At 43.0% G+C, this 20,879-nt stretch overlaps 1 protein-coding gene across 10 annotated transcripts in view; it reads right to left on the bottom strand.

The window, feature by feature from the left end:
• The window catches only part of mef2d (myocyte enhancer factor 2d), a 94,014-nt gene that overhangs the window by 5,176 nt on the left and 67,959 nt on the right, over positions 1–20,879 (bottom strand). For 4 of the 10 annotated variants that reach the window (XM_044033538.1, XM_044033541.1, XM_044033540.1 and 1 more), the window contains exons 6-11: positions 19,037–19,090; positions 11,992–12,170; positions 9,527–9,556; positions 6,903–7,020; positions 6,280–6,460; positions 4,562–4,630 (exon numbers count right to left, since the gene is read on the bottom strand). In XM_044033538.1, coding sequence (XP_043889473.1) covers positions 4,562–4,630; positions 6,280–6,460; positions 6,903–7,020; positions 9,527–9,556; positions 11,992–12,170; positions 19,037–19,090 — 631 coding nt within the window. The remainder of the gene's footprint in view (positions 1–4,561; positions 4,631–6,279; positions 6,461–6,902; positions 7,021–9,526; positions 9,557–11,991; positions 12,171–19,036; positions 19,091–20,879) is intronic. The other 6 variants (XM_044033545.1, XM_044033546.1, XM_044033547.1 and 3 more) reach the window with 4 other exon arrangements.

Here is a 20,879-nt window from a genome sequence, read left to right as displayed (position 1 = left end):
CAGCAGCAGATATTTTTTTTGGGGGGGGCAGTGTTTGCTACAGCTGCTGAGTGACTGAAGTGCAGAGAGTTCAGTACCAGCAGAGGCCGTCGTCTCTGCCAAACAGCAGGTTGGACTGCGAGGCCAAGCTGTGGAAGGAGGTGAGAGAGAGAGAGAGAGAGAGAGAGAGAGAGGCAGACATGTTTGAAAAAGCCAGAACAGCAGGGGAAACAGCAGGACGGAGCCGGTCACGGTCAGTCCACACACAGCTGCTTCAGTCACACTGAGACGCCGCTGTCAGGAGCCATGTACGGCAGGAAGTGTTTAAGCCTCCGCTGACACGAGTTTGACAGTCGTCCACGCGAGATGTGTTTTTTACAGTCAACGCAGATAAAACTGAAATCTACGGCTTCCTCTGAAACTGGACTGGGCAATGTTGGAATTCCCACTGCAGAGACGGGAAACCATTGTTTCCATAATCGATGGATTAGTAGAGCAACGGTTTGCTCCACAAAGTGTCAGAAAATGATTTTATGGAGCAAAGAAACTTGGAAAATATTCACATTTAAAGAATATTCTGGGGTTTCTCAGTGTATACATTACATTACATTACATTACATTACATGTCATTTAGCAGACGCTTTTATCCAAAGCGACTTACAAAAGTGCATTTAAACATTTGGGTACATATAAGAGCTAGAAGTAGTGTACAAGACGAGATGTTAACAATTTTCCTGGTTTAATCTGCTTTTATGATGTAAATTTAATAAAATACAGAGGTCAGAGTCTGTAATAATATGGATGTTTTTTATAGTAAAGCTTCCACTTCAATTTAATATTAGTGGGTTTAAATTTTAAAACACAATGGTGGATTTAATACTAACTGACACCGTCAAAATATGAACTACTTTCAGTCTAATTGAATTATGAGAACTTCTTAGTAACATATTTTTAGAACACTTTTTTAACCCTTAGATGCATAAGTGTTGCTATTCTTCAAAATATTTGAAATTTTTATATTTTCATATTTCAGGTATTCCTCATAAAACATGTTTGTGACATGAGGCCATTTGAATTTTTACATTTTTTTCATTAATTCTAAGAAATGTGCAAATTTTGTATCACTACCCCACACAAAAATGACCCCAAGTATTTCCTATGGAATTTCCTAGGAAGCTTTGATTCTTATCAACTCTGAAGGGTAACCCTAAGTATAAATCACCATCTTTAATCAGAATTAAAAGACATTTCTTAAGTTTATTGCATTGACTCTAATTCACTCATGGAAGAGTGTAGGTATTGGTAGGTCATGCATCCAAGGGTTAAGAGAGAATCAAAAATATACTGTAACGATGAAACTGCAGTCGTGATTTGTTAATAGGGATTTTCTTTTGAAGATAATGAATTGTTGGGTCCTAGTGAGTAGTCCTTTGTTTTGTTTCTTGGACTAATGCATGCGAATAAACACAAATGCTACAGTTACTACAGTCGCATTTGGTGTGATCGCACTGTAAGAGTCAAACCGGTCGTACGTAAAAGAAGACGAGTTAACAAGAGTTCCTGCTTGTCCTGCCGCTGACGACACTCAGCGAGGAAAACAACGTCAACAACAAACACCAAACGGCATCCAGACTCATGTGCAGCGAGCGGTAAAAGCCGGAAGCATGGCTCAGAGGCAGCTGCGACATTAACATTCAGATTGGGGCGTGAAGGGCAAGATAAGAGTCAACAGGTGAGAGCTGATTTGAACTGAGCAGGAAACAAACAGAGTGGTGGACGTAGTGGAAGGAGAATGATTAAAAAGAGGATGAGAGGGGGTTGGTGGTGGTGGGGGGAGGGGGTGGATGGAGGATGACAGAAATCATTGCTGCGCAGAGTCTGCTGCGAGCAAAAGTGTGGACGACAGCGAAGGCGACGCCCGCTGCCAAACTGTCAATCACCATTTGATTGGAAGGGGCTCGCTCGCTGTGAGGGAATCAAAAACATGCTGGAAGCAGCCCGGGCTGCACAAGCACCCACGTCTGCCCATGCTGTCCAAGGACGACACACTTTTTTTTTTTTTATTCCGCTCTGCAGAGAGAACAGTTTGGTGTGCTGGGAAAGATTCCCGCTTTTCTGCGGCGCTTGCTTGTTTTAAGTGACAGTGATTCTGTCATTCCGTTCCCACACACAACACAGAGAAGCTGCCTGGTGCTCCTTCCAGTGTCAGGCATGACGGTGCCACAGGAATGTCAGGCTGCACCGTGACGGCTAAATTTAAAAAGCCCTGCTCCTTCGCGGAAATCACGACCACTGTTTCTCGAGTTTTAAGGAAAGTCAAAGCCGAGCAGTGACATTTATTTATCCCAAGAGATGTAAAAAATAAAAATAATAATAACCCTGCTGCCTCCGCTGACCGACCCACATTCAAGTCTGTGCGTTTTTTATCCAGACTCATATAAATAACATCAGCATTTGTGCATAACATCCATGTGACCGTGACCCCGTGACCTTGAACTTTGACAACCCACATGACAGTTCCACTAAGTCGTAAAAAGAAGCAGGGAATGGAATCGCCAACCTTCTGGTTAGGGGACAAACCGGTTTACACTTTAGACATTCACAGCGACCTTTACGTGACGTAATTCTACCACGTGAATGTTGGTGACGTATGTACGTACATTTACTTGAGGTCATGTGACATTTGACCAGCTCAATCCTCACATTTGTGTCACATTTAAAAGGATTCCCTGAAGGTGTTTGCAGATTATTGTGTTTTTACGACCAAACGTTGTGTCATGTGACGTCAGAGTGATGATGAATGAGAGATATCGTGTCCGCAAGAACAGCAAAGACAGGCGGACAACATGAAAACATAAAGCCTATAGCTTCTGGGTTTTAATAACCCTTAGAACATTTAGAGCATTTAGGCTCAAAAAATGCTTTAGGCTATATACAGAGGCTATACGAATGTGCAATATAGAGTGTCTTATATCCTTTTTGTTTTTTTTTCATTTTCACCAACTATGTACACACATCTAAACAAAAGGTTTTTTTTAATTAAAGTTGTAAAATTTGAAAATAAGTCAAAGTTCACTTGACTTATTTCAAAAACAAAATAAAAAAACGGTCTATTTTGTGACTTCTGTGACATTAAAAAAGATATGCGATATAAAATGAACCATAACTTTGACCTAACGACACATAACAAGATGAAAAACCAACCAATTTTTTTTAAAGCCTGAAGGTGTGGCCTATAAACACACACGCCCACTGGGCATCCATATAAGGAGTCACATATTATTTCCACAGTAATTTTCCAAGGATTAAAGGGTTAATATCTCTAAATTTCTAAATGTGTGGGAACATGAAAACATCATCATTAGTATCTTGTTAGTGTCTCCAGGTCACTGAAAATGTCCAAATATGTTGACAAAAGTCACTGCAGACATTTTCCCTGCCAGCGACCTCGTCACCGCGTGTCTTGCCTCATGCATATTGTTCTCAAGCTCCACCCTTCTGGACCTTCCCTAATCTCCAGACACATTCATCACACGTGAATGACTAGACCTGATCTCTGAGACATTTTCCAAACGCTCTTATCTGAAAATGTCTTCAAACTCTTGCTGTCTGGATTTCACGAGGCCCTGATGGCCGCTTCCTCACACTTTTAAGGTGACGAGGAGTTGTGTTGTGTTTTCCATCGTCTGAAGTCTCTGCCGCTGTTAACAATAACAAACAAGCCATTATCATATTTTTATATTTTCACATTGTGACACGGGGAAACAAATAAGTGTCTCTCCGCTGACAGGCCAGTTATTTCGAATCTTCTTTAATGTGAAGGGAGACGGCGAGCGGCTCTTTATCTTTGTTCCGAGACAAATGAGACGGAGGCTGTGACCGTGCTCTAAACTAAAGGATATCAGCATTAAACGGGCTCGTAGTCGAATGTTTTAATGCATATTTCAAATAATCACGAGAGCGTGACAAGTTACTAACTGATAATCAAATACCAAACCGGGTTGTATTTAATGTGAGCTGAATCTAAATAAGTGGCGCTGACAGCAAAGCTACAGCTAAATGATTCTTTTTTAGCGCCGTGTGCTTTGGACGACACGTGCCGGAGGAATTGAAGCTTATGTGCGGCTGTCACGCGGGAGTGACAGCTAAATGGATGAAAGGTAAAATTTTAATGCGGTGAGCGTGTTGCTGGTTCACAGCTGTGCAGTGGCACAGTGTCTGGGACTCAAAAGGCCTGCACAGAGAGACACTCTCTTTCATTCCGGGCTTTAACGAGAAGCTGTCACCGCCGCGCTGATGCATCTTTGTTGGTTTTGATGCTTCTGAAGAGAATCAGATCTGAGCCTAAGGGTGGCGTGACAACTCTTACAACCACGTGAGCGGGAGAAGAAAGGAGAGGGAGAGCTTCAAGTGAACTGAAAGAGCAATGAGGTACAGACACAGCGAAGCAACAACCAGCACGGAGATGGAAAGACACAGCGGTTTGATATCGTGTTTGTCATTTTTCTCTGTTCTGGCTCAAGACTGAGCCCCGAGAGCAGCTCGGCGACTGCTCTCGTCGGATGCTTATCGTGTCATTCACCTCAGGTTAGCAGCAAAATTGGAGATGCAGTTAACCATGTCTGCATTCTGCTTCTCTGCACCCCACATGCTGTGGAGAGAAGAAGGGGGGAGAGAGGGGAGGGAGGGACAAAACGAGAGGCGGTTACAAGCGGCTCCCTCAACCACAGGTGAGCCTAGCGTAAGTGAAAGGCTGCTCACACCCATGTTGAGGTGAGAGAATGAGGAGAGGAGACAAACTAATGCTACAGCCCATCACTGACACAGGAAACATCAAGAATTGATCAGAAAACTACATCCACGCACACCGCCACCTCCACCTTCAATCACCACGTTCTAGAGTAACATAGGAAACCTACAGCAGGAGAAGCTCCGGATAAATCACACTCATTTATCCGTACATTTACATGACGGACTAACACAATACAGCAGGGAGTCAAAATGCTACCGCATGTTTATGTTCAAATAGACCTGAACTGGCCTACAGTCGGCACTCTGCACATGTGTCACAGTTGGATTTTTGGCCAAAGGAAGAGTTTGGTCTGGTTTTTATGCTCTGTTAAAAATGTAATATTTAAAAGTTCATATAAATGACTCTGAAAGGTGTCACCAGCTAAACAGGAAAGCATTAACAAGCTGAAACGGGGGCACCACCTAGCACCACCTAGCATAACGGGGGTGGACACACTTTCCATGCTAGTGTTTGTACAGTGGGACAAGGACAGGTGTCTAACGGCACTTTTCCACTACACAGTTCCAGCACAACTCGGCGCGGCTCTACTATGTTTGGTATGGTTTTCCATGACCTCCTCCACATTAGCGATGTCATCATAGCGCGGCTCGTATGAAACTGATGCCGTGACGTCGTTTTAAACACGACACAAACTAGTGACGGAATCATCAGACTCCGTTAATTAAAAAAGATTAGTTCAGTACTTCCTGAGATTTTAGAAATGTCCTTTGCTAAATGTTGGAGTTTAACGCATGTTTTCAGGATTTTTAAGTATTTTTAACTGAGCTACAGTTCGCCATTGTTCGGTTCGACTCCTGTGTCGGGCGTCGCGCTCATGACGACACTCTCTGACCAATCAGATTGGTTTTAGTATTGGCTAGGTTTTAGTATCGCTTGAAACCTCGACCAGAGCAGGTGCTAAAAAAAAGTACAAGGTACTATCGCAAATGGAAAAGCAAAACTAACAGTAGAGTTGCGGCGAGCCATGCTGAGTCGTGCTGGAACTGCGGAGTGAAAAGGCTCCACCCCCTCACCTGGATGTTCTGAACAATCTCCTGGAACGTCTAAGTCCAGATCCAGAACTGAGTTCATGACTAAAAACAGTGTGCTCTTTACTTAGAAGGAGCAGAGGAGAACCTGAGCTGACTGACCGGCAAACTGAAGTCACACCTTCATTATTATTTGGGCAAAAAACGCGGAAAATAGTATTGAAGTTTGAACAGTTTCATATGACGGAAAACACAGTTGGCAGACTGGCTTCTCTTCCAGTAGCTAAATGATAGAGGGACTCCAGTGGGATTCAGAGTCAGTGGGTGGGTGGGTTGGTGGGTGGCTGGGGGTGGTAGGGTATAACTAGGTCACCGTGAAGCTGAATCAACAGCAGCTGGGCTGACGCTACAGCTACAGCCTCATATACAGTACGGGAGGCTACGTGAAGTCTACACTGCACACATAACTAAGTGGAAAGGACAAAGGTCAGGACGTTAACGATGTATGAAATGACTTACACCAAGTTACTGAGAGACGCCAGGTTCAGCTGCTGCTGCTGCTGATGCTGCTGCTGCTGCTGCTGCTGCTGGGAGACTGCCGGTTGCTGTTGCTGTTGCCAGGCAGCCATGTTGCCAGGCACCAGCCCCGGCGGTGTGAACGTCTGGAGCGCCGTGAGATCTGCACTCATCAGATGGTACTCTGAGAACGAGGGATGGGAGAGGGTGGCACACGGGGGAGAGCGAGAGAGAGAGAGAGAATGAGAAAGGAGGAGAAGGCGAGTGAGGGAGGGGAGGGAGGGATTGTTTTACATCATACAACTTTCTGGGGCATCAATATTAATCACAGCTAATCCATATTAATGGAGACCTTTGAAGTGGAATCATTCCAGAAGCTCTCACACAATGAACAAAGTGAATATTCATAGTGGTTTATGGCATCACATGGGGGGGCTTTTCAAGTTTTTCCACATGACACTTAACATATTCCTGACGTACAGTAAAGCGGACTGTACCCTTCACTCTGCTTCATGTAAGCACTTTTACATTTCTTTTTTAAAATGTTTCTTTTTAAAATGCGCTCTGCCGACCTAATGCAAACAGACACGTTCAGTTTGAGTGTGCCGCCGCCGCCACTGTCTTACCGGTGTTGTAGGCCGTCTGCATGCCGGAGAAGGGCGCAAGGAGGCTGGGCGTTGCCACGGAGACCACTGGCGTGGTGAGTGGCTGGGCCACCTGGGACAACCCTAGCCGCTGAGCATTCTGGGAGGACACAAGAGATGGAAAGAGGATGTTGAACAAAGGGAGACTGAAAGTGCAAGGGGCTCAGGGAGGAAAAGGGAGAGTGTTGTTCTGGATCTACAGTCATACGAGGAACTGTCTAATACTGAAATCTAATAATCTAATGTAACGTCTGATATCTTTCACTTTTTATTTTTGAGTCAGCTTCTTCTGATTCATCAGAAACAACCTGCCGACACACTGATGCATGATGAAAACCACCGTCTACCATGTGACATTCACACAGATTGGAACATGCACATGCAACAGCAAACTTGCAAAGATCTTCTCCTCTGCAGTCGTTTGCTGTCGATTCAGAAACAACAATGGCAAATAAAGAGCAGGGATTGTTTTGATTTGAACGACTGATCGGAGCGAGTCAACGTACGTTTCCAAACGGGCTCTGAAATGCCAAGTGCGGATGGCAGGCGTAACCGCAGCAACAACAGCTGCGATTATTACACATGTAGCCTGAGAAAACGCAACGGCTACACAACAGATTCCTTTTTCTGTAGTGCTGGAAAAAGCACTATCTGTCTATCTATTCTCATTGTAGTCAAATACCAGATGTTTGTGGTTGTGAGTGGGGTTTTTGCAGAGTGGAAAAAGGCCCAAAGTGCAGCACAACACTTCAGGACTCAATCCTTCAATCCTAAAACCATATCTGGTCTGTTTTTGAGAGCCTACATGTTTTAAGAAACATTTGTTTCACATATTCAGGCATTTTCTGCAGGAACCGTCCATGTGAGCGCGACGACAGCGCGACCCAAATCTTTCCAGGATCTCATGTGTTGTGAGAGAAAGACTTGGTCTGGTTCCACGGGCTGAAATGTGTCTTTCCTTCCTTATAAGGGGCTCAGTGTAGGAGAGTTCATGACTTCATCCTGTTTCAAGCGGCCGTAATGATAATAGTTAACATGTGCTTTCCACTGTGCAGCAGAGTGGATGCAGGGACCTTGTATTGTGGTCGATGACAACTTAATTATACTTTTACTACTGAAATATTTCACTGTAAACAAAAGCTGCTTTGATTGCAGTTAAAATTAAAACAAAATTAATCATCCGTGACTCCACTGTACCCGGCAAATCAGTAGTGCGTAACTCAGATGACCTTTTCCTGCCTTATATGAAGTTTTTTGGGCAGCTGGAGCGAAAACAATAAGCCAAAACAAACCCAACCTTAATAACTAACATCTGACATAATAAACATATTATTTTCATTCCGTGTGTGTGTGCGTGTGTGTAGGGGAGAGAGCGTTTCTGGACGCTGCGAGAACATCCAAGCGCCGCACTAAACCTTTCAGCGACACTTGGGGAAGTGTCTCGCGTCTTAAGGTGGCGTTGGCACGGCAACGTTGTCGCCAGGACCGGGTGCTCATGTGATGCAGCGTCGCAGGGGAAGGTGTGATGAGACACGTCGCTGCCGTGCTGGAGAATCATGCGGATAGGAACACATGCATCGACAAGGGTGATGGAGCAGTGAGGATTGTGTGTGTGTGTGTGTAAGAATGTGTTTATATAGAAATGTATATGCATGAGTGTGTGCAGGAAGGTATGTTAGAAATGAAAACACAACCAGAGGCGTGTGTTTGTCCTAAAGAATGTGTGTAGTTATGCAGTTTAAGTGTGTGTGTGTGGAAACCAAGCCTTTGACCCTCAGAGCATCGACACTCACACACGAAAACCCAACATGCACATGCTGAGCAACTTCCACGCAGCGGAGAGTCAGCTGGTCACTCTGGTTCTCTTCTCTGGTGTTATTTAATCCTCTGTTGTTTGGACAGAACCAGGTAGAACGTGAATTTCAGAAGTCATATTTTGTCAATTGTGTAATTTAACGAGGTGCTTCTACATATTTTACAGTAATTACAACAAACTAATTATAGCAGCTTAACTAAAGACTCACCGAGTAAATTCTACGCCAGGTTAAGTGTACACTCGCTTAAGAATATGATCTGTTTGACAGCGTTTTATAACAAGAAATTTAAAGTTTGGGTCCATTTCTAAACCGCCCACTTCCGAGTCCATTGACGATTTTAGCTCACAGGACACAGGAGGTGTCGGTCTACTGTTTGTGTCACATTAGTACATTTTTGCAAATGTTTTAAAACACAGAAGTCAACAAATGAAGCAACTTGACTCGCTGATGGAGGCAGCAGACGATCAAACACGAGTGTGTTGTTGTTGAGCTAAAATCAAAATTTTTTTTGTCAATGGACAAAATTACATTTGAATTTGAATCTCGCAGGAACCAGAATGCCCCAGCTGATTTGTCCGCAGCAGGAGAGTTGCTCTGATGCTCCGAGTTCACCGCGGACGCCGACGCCTTCGCCGCTTCTCCTCTCAAACAGCGTCGCAGCGATGGCGCGGCTGAGTCAGCCCCGCTTTGTGGGATGCACTTTGCCGATGGCGTCACACTCATGCTCAGTGAGATCACACAGAGATCAACAGCACATCCTCGAGGCTACAAGTCTAGAAGTCTATTCACCTCACTCACCAACTCCAGCTCGTCCTCTGTCTGCCACGGGCCGGACGAAGGGGGCAGGAGGGGAGGGGGGGAAACAAGAGGGCGGTTACGTTTCCATAACAACTGAACTAACTCTAGTAAAACATGAACATGTGTTGTAATGCTCTCTCGCTCTGAGGTTCATGTTAGATGGCCGACGGACAGTGAACCACTGGATCCAGATGTTGAAATATTCACATCTGTACAACGTTTGCATGCGAAATGTTTCTTTAAAATACTACAAGTATACTACTGAAGTTTAAGTCCTGAGCCAGTTATATTCTGGATAATGACAGTCTTGCAGATCTTACGCCTGGTTCACACCGGACGTCTTTTTAATTTCGGCGCCCGTGTTGGCAGATTAAAGCGCGAACACCGCAGATCTGTGACAAACAAATATGTTCTCTTCAGTGTGTAGAAGAAGGTGTGAATAGATCCGGACAATAATTAATCTAAAATGATATTTTGACACACATTTTGGCTTTAACAGATATTGCGCCTCCTGCGATTTGAAAATTGCTGTACGCCGTATTACGATTTCGATGAAAATTCCGATTAATTGTTCAGCTCTTGAAGTAAAACCATTATCACCCATGTTAAAATACAGTGCTGTAAATAGGTCGAGCAAAGTCAGCTACAGACAAGATAATTTGCTCTCAGCATCCGCCTCTTCCTCAGAAATCAGATTAAGTTAAGATTAAATTCCTGGTATCAGAGGTGGGTAGTAACGCGCTACATTTAATACTTGAGTAACTTTTTGGATGAATTGTAATTTTAGGAGTAGTTTTATTCCAACATACTTTTACTTTTACTTGAGTATATATTTGTTGTTATTGTTTTAAATCATATTTTTTATTTCTCTCCCCGAGGGCCGTCTTCAGCCAACATTTCTATAACGTGACTATTTTAACTCATAATAACATCATGTTGGCTATGGCTGACAAAATCAAATGCAGCCAGTTAAGTTAAAACACACCAGCACACCACGTCAGCTCAGCGGCCAACCAATACTTTTACCGTGCCGATGTATCTGAATTGGATAATCCTAATTTATTATACTTTTAGTTAAAGAATGATGTATTTCATTTCCCAAAGAAGAATGTATGATTGTTTAAGTTCAAGGGTTATTTATTTTATTATAAAGACCGTATTTATTGTATTATTAAAAATATTATTATCTAACATATCTTAATTTGAACATTGCTGTTTTATATTATGTTGTGTCTATTTTGTACCATTTGTGTTGCTCTGAATATTTCAAAAATAAATCCGGAGAAACTCAGTACTGTTCACAGCATACTTTTTTATTTACATGAGTACTTTTACTTCTACTTGAGTAATTATTATCTTACAGTAACAGTACTTGGTTTTAAACTATTTTAGCAGCAGATTCCCTCTCTCTCTCTCTGTCTGTCGACGTTTTTTGTCTGAAATAAATCACAAAGTGAGGTCAACAGCAGCCATGTGAACACACACACTCGGCACATCCGCGACGCACACACCGCGCGTCGGGTGTGAACCAGGCGTCAGCCTTGAGGTTTAGACACTTGAGGTGTTTAGATTCTTATCCATCATGCAGGCATTTGCCTGGTTCTTGTGTCACGTCTTCTGTAAGTGGTTGTTATTTGTTTGCAGAGCCACACGCCTGTAACTTGGCCCCTGACGGAGTCGTTTTTGAGGTGAAGTGAAATGTAACGCGGGTCCAGAAGATGAAGAAGCATCTTCTTTTCCCGGTTCTAAGCTGAAGTCATGAAACTCTCCACCTGCACAAACTATTGTTTGTGTGTTTGTGGGATGTTTTTTTTTTTCAGCATCGTCATAGCTACTGAACTGAAGAGTGAACAAAACTGAGCTATAGTCGTGGCCCGTCGGTCAAGGTGAGGTCTCACTTGTGGAAATGCTGAACGTGTATGAAAATACCACAGTATTTGATTCCATAAGCTGATTTTTGACATAAAAAATGTGCCAAATATTTTCTACGATTTGCTGTCGACATTTTAAGAACACAGCAGGAGACTGTCTGAGTCACACTACTCTGACAGTAGTGAGAACATTTCCAGTAAATTCACAGACAAGCGAGTGGGTCACTCGGATGCCACCGCTCACTCTAATGATCCCAAAGTAAGGGAAAGCTGACTTGAAGCGTGGCGGGGAAGGATCCAGGAAAGGCCTGGAGCAACATTTACGTCCAGACTTCAGCTGCAGCAGCATTTAACGCTAAAGTCAAAAAATAGATACAGACTACCAGCAAATAACCTGCGTGACCTGAGAATGAATTGAGAATCAAGATCTTTAAACCATCCGAGCATCTGAGAGTTGCTCTCTCATGAGCGTCACTTGATATATTGAGTTACACTAATCCTGCATTTTCCCCTGTGAGTCTAGACCACACAGAATGGTGTGTTTTTTTTCTTTGTCTTTGTTTGCGTTGTTGCTCTGTTGCTCACCGGCTGCATGAGGCTCTTGCTGCTCTGCGAGGTGATGACCCTCAGGTCCGGCTTGCGGCTGTTAACCATCTGTGGGTTGGACGGCGGTGGAGACTTCGCCGGGACAACTTTGCCCAGGCTGTTGCCGTTGGATACAGAGAGGAGGCCTGGGGAGGCTCTGGCACTGATGTAGCCATTAGCTGGAGAGACACACAGAGAGAGAGTGAGACAGACATCAAGGAACAGAGGAAGTTGTGCTGTTTTTTAGTGACTGTGTTTACCTGCAAACTCAATGTGTAACTGCCTGCCTGGGTGTGTATGTCCAGCTCTTTGTGTGTGTGTGTGTGTGTGTGTGTGTGTGTGTTCTCATTAGCGAGTTGAGTCGCTCCAATACACCACACGCTCCTCCACATTTTCCGCAGCTCAAACAGTGTTTACTGGCGGCGCTCTGATTTCTCTGCAGCTCCTCAACATCAAAACCACGTCATGCTTTCTGCAAAACTACCTTATTCACACTCTCTCTCGTTACAGTTTCCCGCTCTTCTTTCAGTCGCCATGAAAACAAAAAACACAGAAACACAGAAAACGGTCCCTGGACTTCTTCCAAAACCGTTTCTCTCGGCACACTTTTATGCACACGCAGTAGAAAATAAACAGTTGTTTGTCTCATCTCATCTCCAGGTGGTTAAATACTAGAATGAGGCTCTTTGTCCTGAGCCACCTCCACCAGAATGAACAGGCCCACATGTTTCATACGTCATAGATTACACAAGGCAATCGCTCAATTACTGTTGTTTTTTTTAATTGAGCTTATTGTTCACATCACTGTTAGACTCTTTAGTCTGTTTTGTTTTAGGTTACTTTGCAGCAAAGGCAGATGTGACCAATGCTGGAAAAACAACCTTTCCACTGAAGAGCCAGGATTGGTCTAAATCTCCTCTTATGGGCATTGACTGTATATATGAAAAAAGGACATAGTTACTTTACCCCACGGAGTGGGAGTGAAGTATTGTTTTTGGTGGCTCTGTCTGTGTGTGTGTGTGTGTGTCTCAAGTCTGCCATCTCTGACTGCCTTGTTTCAAAAGTGAAGCCCAGGTAGTGAGACATTAGTAGCAGTTACCCACTAGGGGGCGACTCTGTTGGTGTCAAAAAAGGTTTGAATGGAAGTCTATGGGAAAATAAGCCTCTTGATTTATTATGACAGTGATGATTTTCGTCATGAGTTGATAATCAACTTTGTAAATTAAGTTCCAATTATGCTACAATTAAAGTTGATATCAGTATAAATCTTTAGCTGCTACTTATATAAATGACATTGTAGTAGAACTGTCTACTTAGAACTTGATACAATTGTTGTGTATCTGCTCCTGGTCTCTTTCTTCTGTCTCTACCTCACCTTGTCCCCCCTTTCTGTCCCCCATTTTTCCTTTCACCCCAACCGGTCGAGGCAGATGACCGCACATCTCTGAGCCTGGTTCTGTCAGAGATTTCTTCCTGTTAAGAGGAAGTTTTTTTCTCTCCACTGATGCCTAGTGCTTGCTCATTGTGTGAACTGTTGGGGTTCTCTGCTCTCCTTGATGTTGTCTATGTACAGTGCCTTGAGATAATGTATGTTATGATTTGGCGCTATACAAATAAAATTGAATTGAATTGAATTGAATTGAATTGAATTGAATTGAATTGAATTGAATTGAATTGAATTTTGAGGAAAAATAGACATAAATAAAGCGGCGATCGCAGATGATGTCTGTGTTAATCAAAGTGTTCTGTTTGTATAAAGTTATGAAGATTCCTGGACAGTGAAGCTTAGTGACCGGTCGGGGGACGCGGCGATGTCGGTGTCATGACAACAAGGCTCCGGCAGACAGTGGCCCAGTCCTGCTGCTTATAGGTTAAAATAAGACCTTGATTCAAACTGTGACTCAGTCACTGAAAGGGGACAGCAGGGACTTTCCCAGCCACATACACTCACACACACATGATAACAGATAGCAGTCCTCCATGATGCCACCTCCAGGCGACAGAGGCATGTGACTCTGCTTCATCTCAGTCACACACACACACACACACACACACACACACACACACACAAACCTGACAACAACAACAACAACAAGCAAACTCTACCTCTGCTATCAGTAAAGTGGGAAGGAGAGAGGGAAGAGTGACGGGAAGGAGAAAGTGAGAAGGGGCTGATGGAGGCGGCGGTGGTGGGTGAGGGAGGAGGAGGGAGGCGGGGGAGGATTGAGGGTGTAGCGATGGAGGGAAAAAAGAAAAACAGACTAAGAAAAGAAAACATGAGGAGGTTTAAGATGTGTTTGCTTGAAGTTAATGAACTTATTTGTCTTTACTCGTAAAAAGACACCAAAGAAACACAGATTATTCACACAAAAAACAAAATAAAATGAACAAAAACAAATAACTGAGACGGCAGAAAGAGGTTGAGAACAAAAGAAAAGGAGGATGACAGAAGGAGCAGCAGTGGCGTGCAGAGGTAGAGAAGGCAAGGTGGGAGGAATCAGAGTGAAGAAGATGAGAGAAAACGAAGCAGATGCTGAGCTACGGAGAGGTGAGGAAAGAGGTTCATAACCAAAGGAGACGGCGAGTAGGAGACGACTGAACAGAGACGGGAATTATCAGAGGACGAATGAAGTGTAGGATGCAGGGAAGGAGGCGAGAACTAAGGCGCAGAACAAGGAGTTTAAAAAAAGGAGAGAACGCCAAGGAGGAGAGGTTGGCAAAGAAGCTAGGAACGGAGAGTGCACAGCGACGAGCGTGAATGAGTACGTCGGGAGGAGAAGTGTTGAAACACATCATTAACTCAATCTGATGGGAACTGAGCTGGTGCTGTTTAAAGGGCCAATTCACCCAAATTAAAAAAAACAAATCAGTGCTTCCTCAGAGGAGTTACAGCGGACGATTTAAACACAACTATTTCTAAGATAACAATCTGTGTCGGCAGTGAGGGGATGTAAACAAAACACGGTTTGTGGACGCAACAGAAAATGTTAAATGTTAGAAGTTATTCTTACACGCTGAGCACAGAGAAACATCCATTATTCAAAAATAATTCTTAAGAAAAACAGACTATGCAAAGAAAACGATTTGCATAAAGAGATCCAGCTCAAAAACAAGGGAAAATTGTTTTTTTTTTTGTAAAACTACAGTCCTGTGCAAAAGTCTTCAGGCACCGCCAACTTTGTTGTTTTGTCTGTCAATGAATTCATCTCACGCTCAAGCATGTGTCTTGAATAAACCTGATGTAAAAACATGAAATAGTTGGACGAACACAGTTATTGTACAATGTTTACCATGTTTTGTGCATGTGCTCAAATAAAGTGACTGACATATACTGATATAATTATACTGTATGATATCGTATTATAGCTTTGCACAGTCACGTGAGTCAAATAGAAACGTCCCTCGACAAACAAAACTAACTTTCCACACTGGGACATTACATGCAAAGTCAAAACAAAGACAGACACAAAATTGGAACAATAGACTTGAGTGAATATCTCCCATGATGCAATGGCACAAAAGCCAATCCCACACAGAGTTTATCCTCTTTTCTGATAGAGAGCGGAGAAAATACTTGCAAATTGCGTTATACACACGTTGCCTTTGGTGTGAACGCACCATTAGTCTTGTATCTGTTATATTTCCCCAGTTAAGAGTTTGTAGTTTTTGTATTTGGGACGAAGACCATTAAGAAAGTTATCAGGCTTAAGTGCTATCTGTAAAAACCTTAACTTGAGTGTTTTTGTAATCATTTCCAGCAAAAACGATCAGTGTCAACACAGCCTGAGTAATAGAAACATGTTTATTGTTGTGTATGTTAGTTCTTTGTGTGTCCTTTACATGTTTCTTACTCTCTCTCTGTGTGTGTGTGTGTGTGAGCGCGTGTGCGTGATGTCTCCTATTACACCGGGCTGGGCGTGGGAATGTGTGGAATGCCGAGTGACGTCAATTGTGACATTCCCAGAGCCCCGGGTCCCGGGACAACAGCTGAGAATGACGGATCCATGAGAGGAGGAGGGCAGAGAGAACAGGGGAGGGCAGTAGAGGAGAAAAGATGGAAGACATGATGAATGGGAGAGGAGAGGGAAGGAGGGAGGAAGAGGGGGAGGAATGGAAGGCAAACACGAGCGGATGAAGATAGGAAAGAGGTATGAGAAGAAAGTGTGGTACACTGAGGTGGGGGAAAGCATACAGTAAATGTGGAAAATGAAAAGAACAAGAGGAAGGGAAACTTGGAGAAGAAGTAAAGATGTAGACACATAGAAGGCAGAGAGAGAGAAAGAGGATGGAGGGATTAAGGACAAAGTAAGAGGAACAGACTGGATCCAGTCATCTGAGCTGTGTTTTTGGAGCTGAGGAAATATCGAGTTTCAATGTGCGAAAGAGTCGTGACTCTGTCGTGAGCAAACTGCAGGAACCCTAAAATTGACTGAAGCAACAACTCCAAGAGTCAGTCACAGCACAACACACACGACCACGCCACTTGTGTTGTCACTCTTAAAAATAGGCACCGGTTTTAGTGTCCTTGATGACGACAAACGTTATTAAGGTGCTGTACGTGACAGTCGGCATCTGCATGACAGAGGAAAGGGAACTGAATCTGCTTTCAAATGAACAAACCATGCCAAAGAAAGAAGTAGTGACTCCGGACCCAGGATTCCCTCAAGATGTGCATAAGATAATGCATTTACCCTTAAGTCTAAGTCAATGTTTGTGCCAGAGACAGATTTGTGTCAAATGGATTCCTCACAACGCTCCTAAAATATTACGTTGACATTGACCTTTGCTTCCAAATCTAATCACACGTTCACTTCACGCCTCATCCTTGAGAACAATATTTATGCAACGGATTCCCACCAAAAGTTATGTGTATGTAAGTATGGGTATGAACAAGTGACTCTGTGGCGGTTGTCATTTGCGGAAAAGTCAGTTCTTGTAACAGCACTAGCACCAAGTCGCCTTTTATGCCACACTAACAGAAGTAAATTAACTATTAATTATGTTTGAAATGCCAAACGAGCAAAAATTCACTAGATCCCATTAAAGCCAGTTGGAATTTCTCCAGCTGAAGATGTTTCTCACAGACTGTCGTCTTGAGGCGTGAGCTGCAGAATCAACACAGAGAGAGAAATGGAAAACTGCCAAGGAACTGTCCTTAAACAAATAAACACACTTGATATTTACTCTTCTATTCATTCTCAACACAGATTGATGCACTAAACTGGTCTTTTAGCAGCAGCCGTGTCTTTGAAACTAATATCATTATTGAAACTTGGCTTTTTTCCCTGATACCAAGCAGGAAAGTTAATGAAAATATGCTGATTGAAAAGAGAATGTTAGAGTGAATGTGGAAAGAAAAAAAAAAAGCCTCTATTACTACTAAAGGCAGGCTGGCAGTATCAGTCTGAGCTAATGGGATTTAAAGGGAGAGCTCTGGCCAGTGTCAAAGTCACCTCTGAGGAAAACCTGTGCCAAGACAAGGGACAGTTGGACAGGGGGGTAGGGTGGGGCCTTAGATTATTCCTGAGAGGAGACGAGGGGGAACAGCTGATGGAGACAGGATGAAAGGGGGGGGGGAGGGCGTTAGTGGGTGGAGTCAGGGAGAGTGAAAACTGACTGTTGTCAGGAGGGTTTAAAACCGTTTAAATCATCACAGTGCAGGCAAAACCTGACATTAGTGATGTAATATCCTGGTTCAGCGTGTGACCGGCTGTTCAAAGTTCCCAGGGTGCGTTCACACCGACATGAGATGACATACAAAGTCAGTGTAAAGATGTAATAATGCCGGGAGCAGACTACATGCTTTCAGGCCGATTTTCAAGTGTTTTGGTCGTCAAATGTGTCGGACCGTTCATGAACGTCGGGGACGATGAACAGAAGGGTAGTGTAACATAAGTGAAGCACAGAGATTAGGCGTCGGAAATAGATTTTTTTTCTATTTTCTCCTACGACGTTGACCAATAGGATAACATGCAGACATAAACATGGGGAAGAGGACGAGGGATGCTACTGCTGTTGGGCGGAATACTGACCCAGAAAAACATTTAGTTGAGCTTTGGCAACAGTACCTCTGCCTCCTTGACGTCTCCTCCAGGGACTACCAAGTTGGCAAGAAACAGTAACCCAGTGGGTAATGATTGACAGCTCCTTGCCCCGCCTCCCCCGATGAACTCACGCAGTGTCGCAAACGGTGATCGGCTGGGTCGCGAAAGACAAAAATGCCGCCTGATCCCGGCATAAGTGGACTCCAATTTCTAATCTAAGTTGTTCGCTTCAGTACAGTACAGTAACTTTGAGCGACACAATGATGTAAAAGTCAATAATCAGCATTTAAATTACTTCAAAGGCCTGGTGTTTTATCGAAATGAAGGACAGTTGCTGTCAGTACTCCAAGCAATTCCTTGTATGTTCTGTATGTTTCTTCAAGCTGTGGTCGCACTTACCTCTGAAAGTATTAAGCTGTTCCATTATCCCCAAATGAGCAGTCACAGTACAGTGTGAATATGTGCGACTTTCACCCAACATCAGCTGGGATTGGCACCAATAAAACCTTTCAAGTCAGTCAATTTCAATAATTTCATGATACATATATGATGATTTATTACTGATTTTATACAGAATGTATATGAAATAACTGCCGCTTTGCCTGTATGCGTGTTTGTTCAGCCTGCTTCTCGTTACCAACGCTCTCTCCAGTTCTCTCCCTCACAACTTGAAACCCATTCTGTTCTTTGGACTGTTTACAAGCAGCCTGCACCGTGACCGCCAGCTGTCGTCAGCCAACAGGTGTTTTTGTGCTTGTGTGTGACTCCGTGTGTGAGTATGTGTGCGTCGTGTGCACAAAAACCGAGCCTGTTGCAAAACACACAAAATACCCTGCAAACCTCCTTCACTGTGTCAAATTAACAAGTCATTTCTTCCTTAAAGTTCAGCGAATGTACAGAAAACAGAGAGGATGAGTCTCGGTAGCACACTGCGAGTGTGTTTGTACCAGCAAACAAACCCGCTTAACGAAGCATGTGAAAAGAAAATGAGGTTTACTTACGGACTGGACTTGGGCACGCTCCATTTGAATTCCCCAGATCTCCTAACAGAGCACCTGAGACGAGAGAGAGAGCGCCGTGATCATGAAATAAAACACAACTATACTGATTTCACATCAAGCAGTTCAGCTGAGCACAGTTTCACTCTAACGGAGCATATTCCTTTTTAGTGAGTAAAATACCATTTAATCAAGGGGATAATTTAAAAAGCTCCACCGCAAACGAGACTCACTTCACTTGGAAAACAATCATAATTGGTTTTAGTGTGCATTTCCAGTTAATTTTGTAAGAGCCACTTTCACCACTTCTCAAAGGTAATTGCCTCACATTTGAAAAGGGGGAAGAAAAAGAATCACCACACTCATTTAAAACGCTGGAATAAAAACATGAAACAGAGGACGAATAAGTATTCAAATGGAGGATTGTTTTAAGTACATGATTAGACCTAAGAGTCAAAACAACAGCTAGTCAATTTCCACACACCATTGTCTTGACAATGGTTGTAAGGGACTGAACAGATTGATTGTAGAATCAATAAATTGAAATTCTGAGCATGAGCAGTGTGCAGGATATTTGGTTCCTGAAAACATTAGTTTTAATGAATGAACCATTTCCTCATTCACACCAATTGTCACCCCCATTTTGATTTGTGAATTCCCATTTCATCATTTTCGCCAGGTCGGTCTTGATTTCAGCAAAACAGAGGTAAGGCTGTTAGATTATGGAAAAAACAATTGGGTCAAAATTGAAATCATGATTATTTCAAAAGATTTCCCATTGCATTGAACTTCAAACAACAATACTGAACGTACTGCACGTAAAAAAAAGTGGCTTTGAATATGATTTTACCTTAAAATATCTATAAATGATTGCATATATCTTAACTCACGCTGCGGGACAGGAACTTAGACACCGTAATGTAGAAGAAACTGAATGAAAGAATGAAGAATTGACTTTAATGGGACCTGGTGATTGAAACTCCTCCTTAATCAAGTGAGAAGTAGGTTCATTTTCTCATGTAATGACATAAAAACCAGTGGAAATCCAGACAACTACAGACTATAAATCAGAGGATGCTTTTGGGAAATGGCTGTGGTGTGTTTGACAGATAATGGCCAGAATTTATACTTCTGGTTTCAAAAACACCCCAAAAACCTAGCTGTCGCTAACCACACTCAGTGCGTAAAAAAGGCAGTTGAATTAGCTTTTTAGCTTTAACATACTACATTTAAAAAGACACTTTTATGTTTGTGCGGATGAACGATTTTACATTACCACTGAATGTGCACTCCTCCCTTGGTTTTAGGAGGCATGTTAGCAACTTTTAGCTAATTGTTTTGATTTCTGAAGCTAGCATGCTACACTTTGACAAAATGCTACTAATCTCGTCATCATCAAAGCTCCACACTCAGAGCTACGGGTGGGTCAAAATATAGATTTAGTGATGGCCAAATATCTATATTTTAATAAAGAGAAGAAGGCGCTCTAAAGTAAACAGTCCCTGCCAGTTTCACTCACTGCTTTTCAGCTGCTTTGTTTTCCATGACTCATTCGCTAACTGCTAGCTATCCTCTCAGCATCAGCAGAGTAAATCTCCCTGGCTTGTCGCCAGCGTGTGACAAACGGCTAAATCGTTCCACGTGAAGAAAACGATTGGTCGTGTTTACTACATTGTTGTGAGAGGGACAGACACCTGCTTTTTTCTTCTCTTTAACATAAACTACTTTATTTATTGATGGCGTTCAGGACCTAAAGAGCATTTAAACAAATAAGTGAAAAAGTGTTTCACAAACAAATTACGGACCTAAGGCATGAAGGAGAGTAAATATTTGTTTTGTATTTTGC

Source organism: Solea senegalensis, linkage group LG9, assembly GCF_019176455.1.
Source record: "Solea senegalensis isolate Sse05_10M linkage group LG9, IFAPA_SoseM_1, whole genome shotgun sequence".
In the NCBI taxonomy this organism is placed as follows: Eukaryota; Metazoa; Chordata; class Actinopteri; order Pleuronectiformes; family Soleidae; genus Solea; species Solea senegalensis.
Note: the sequence above shows the minus strand (reverse complement) of the source record. Positions and strands in the feature narration are given on the sequence as shown.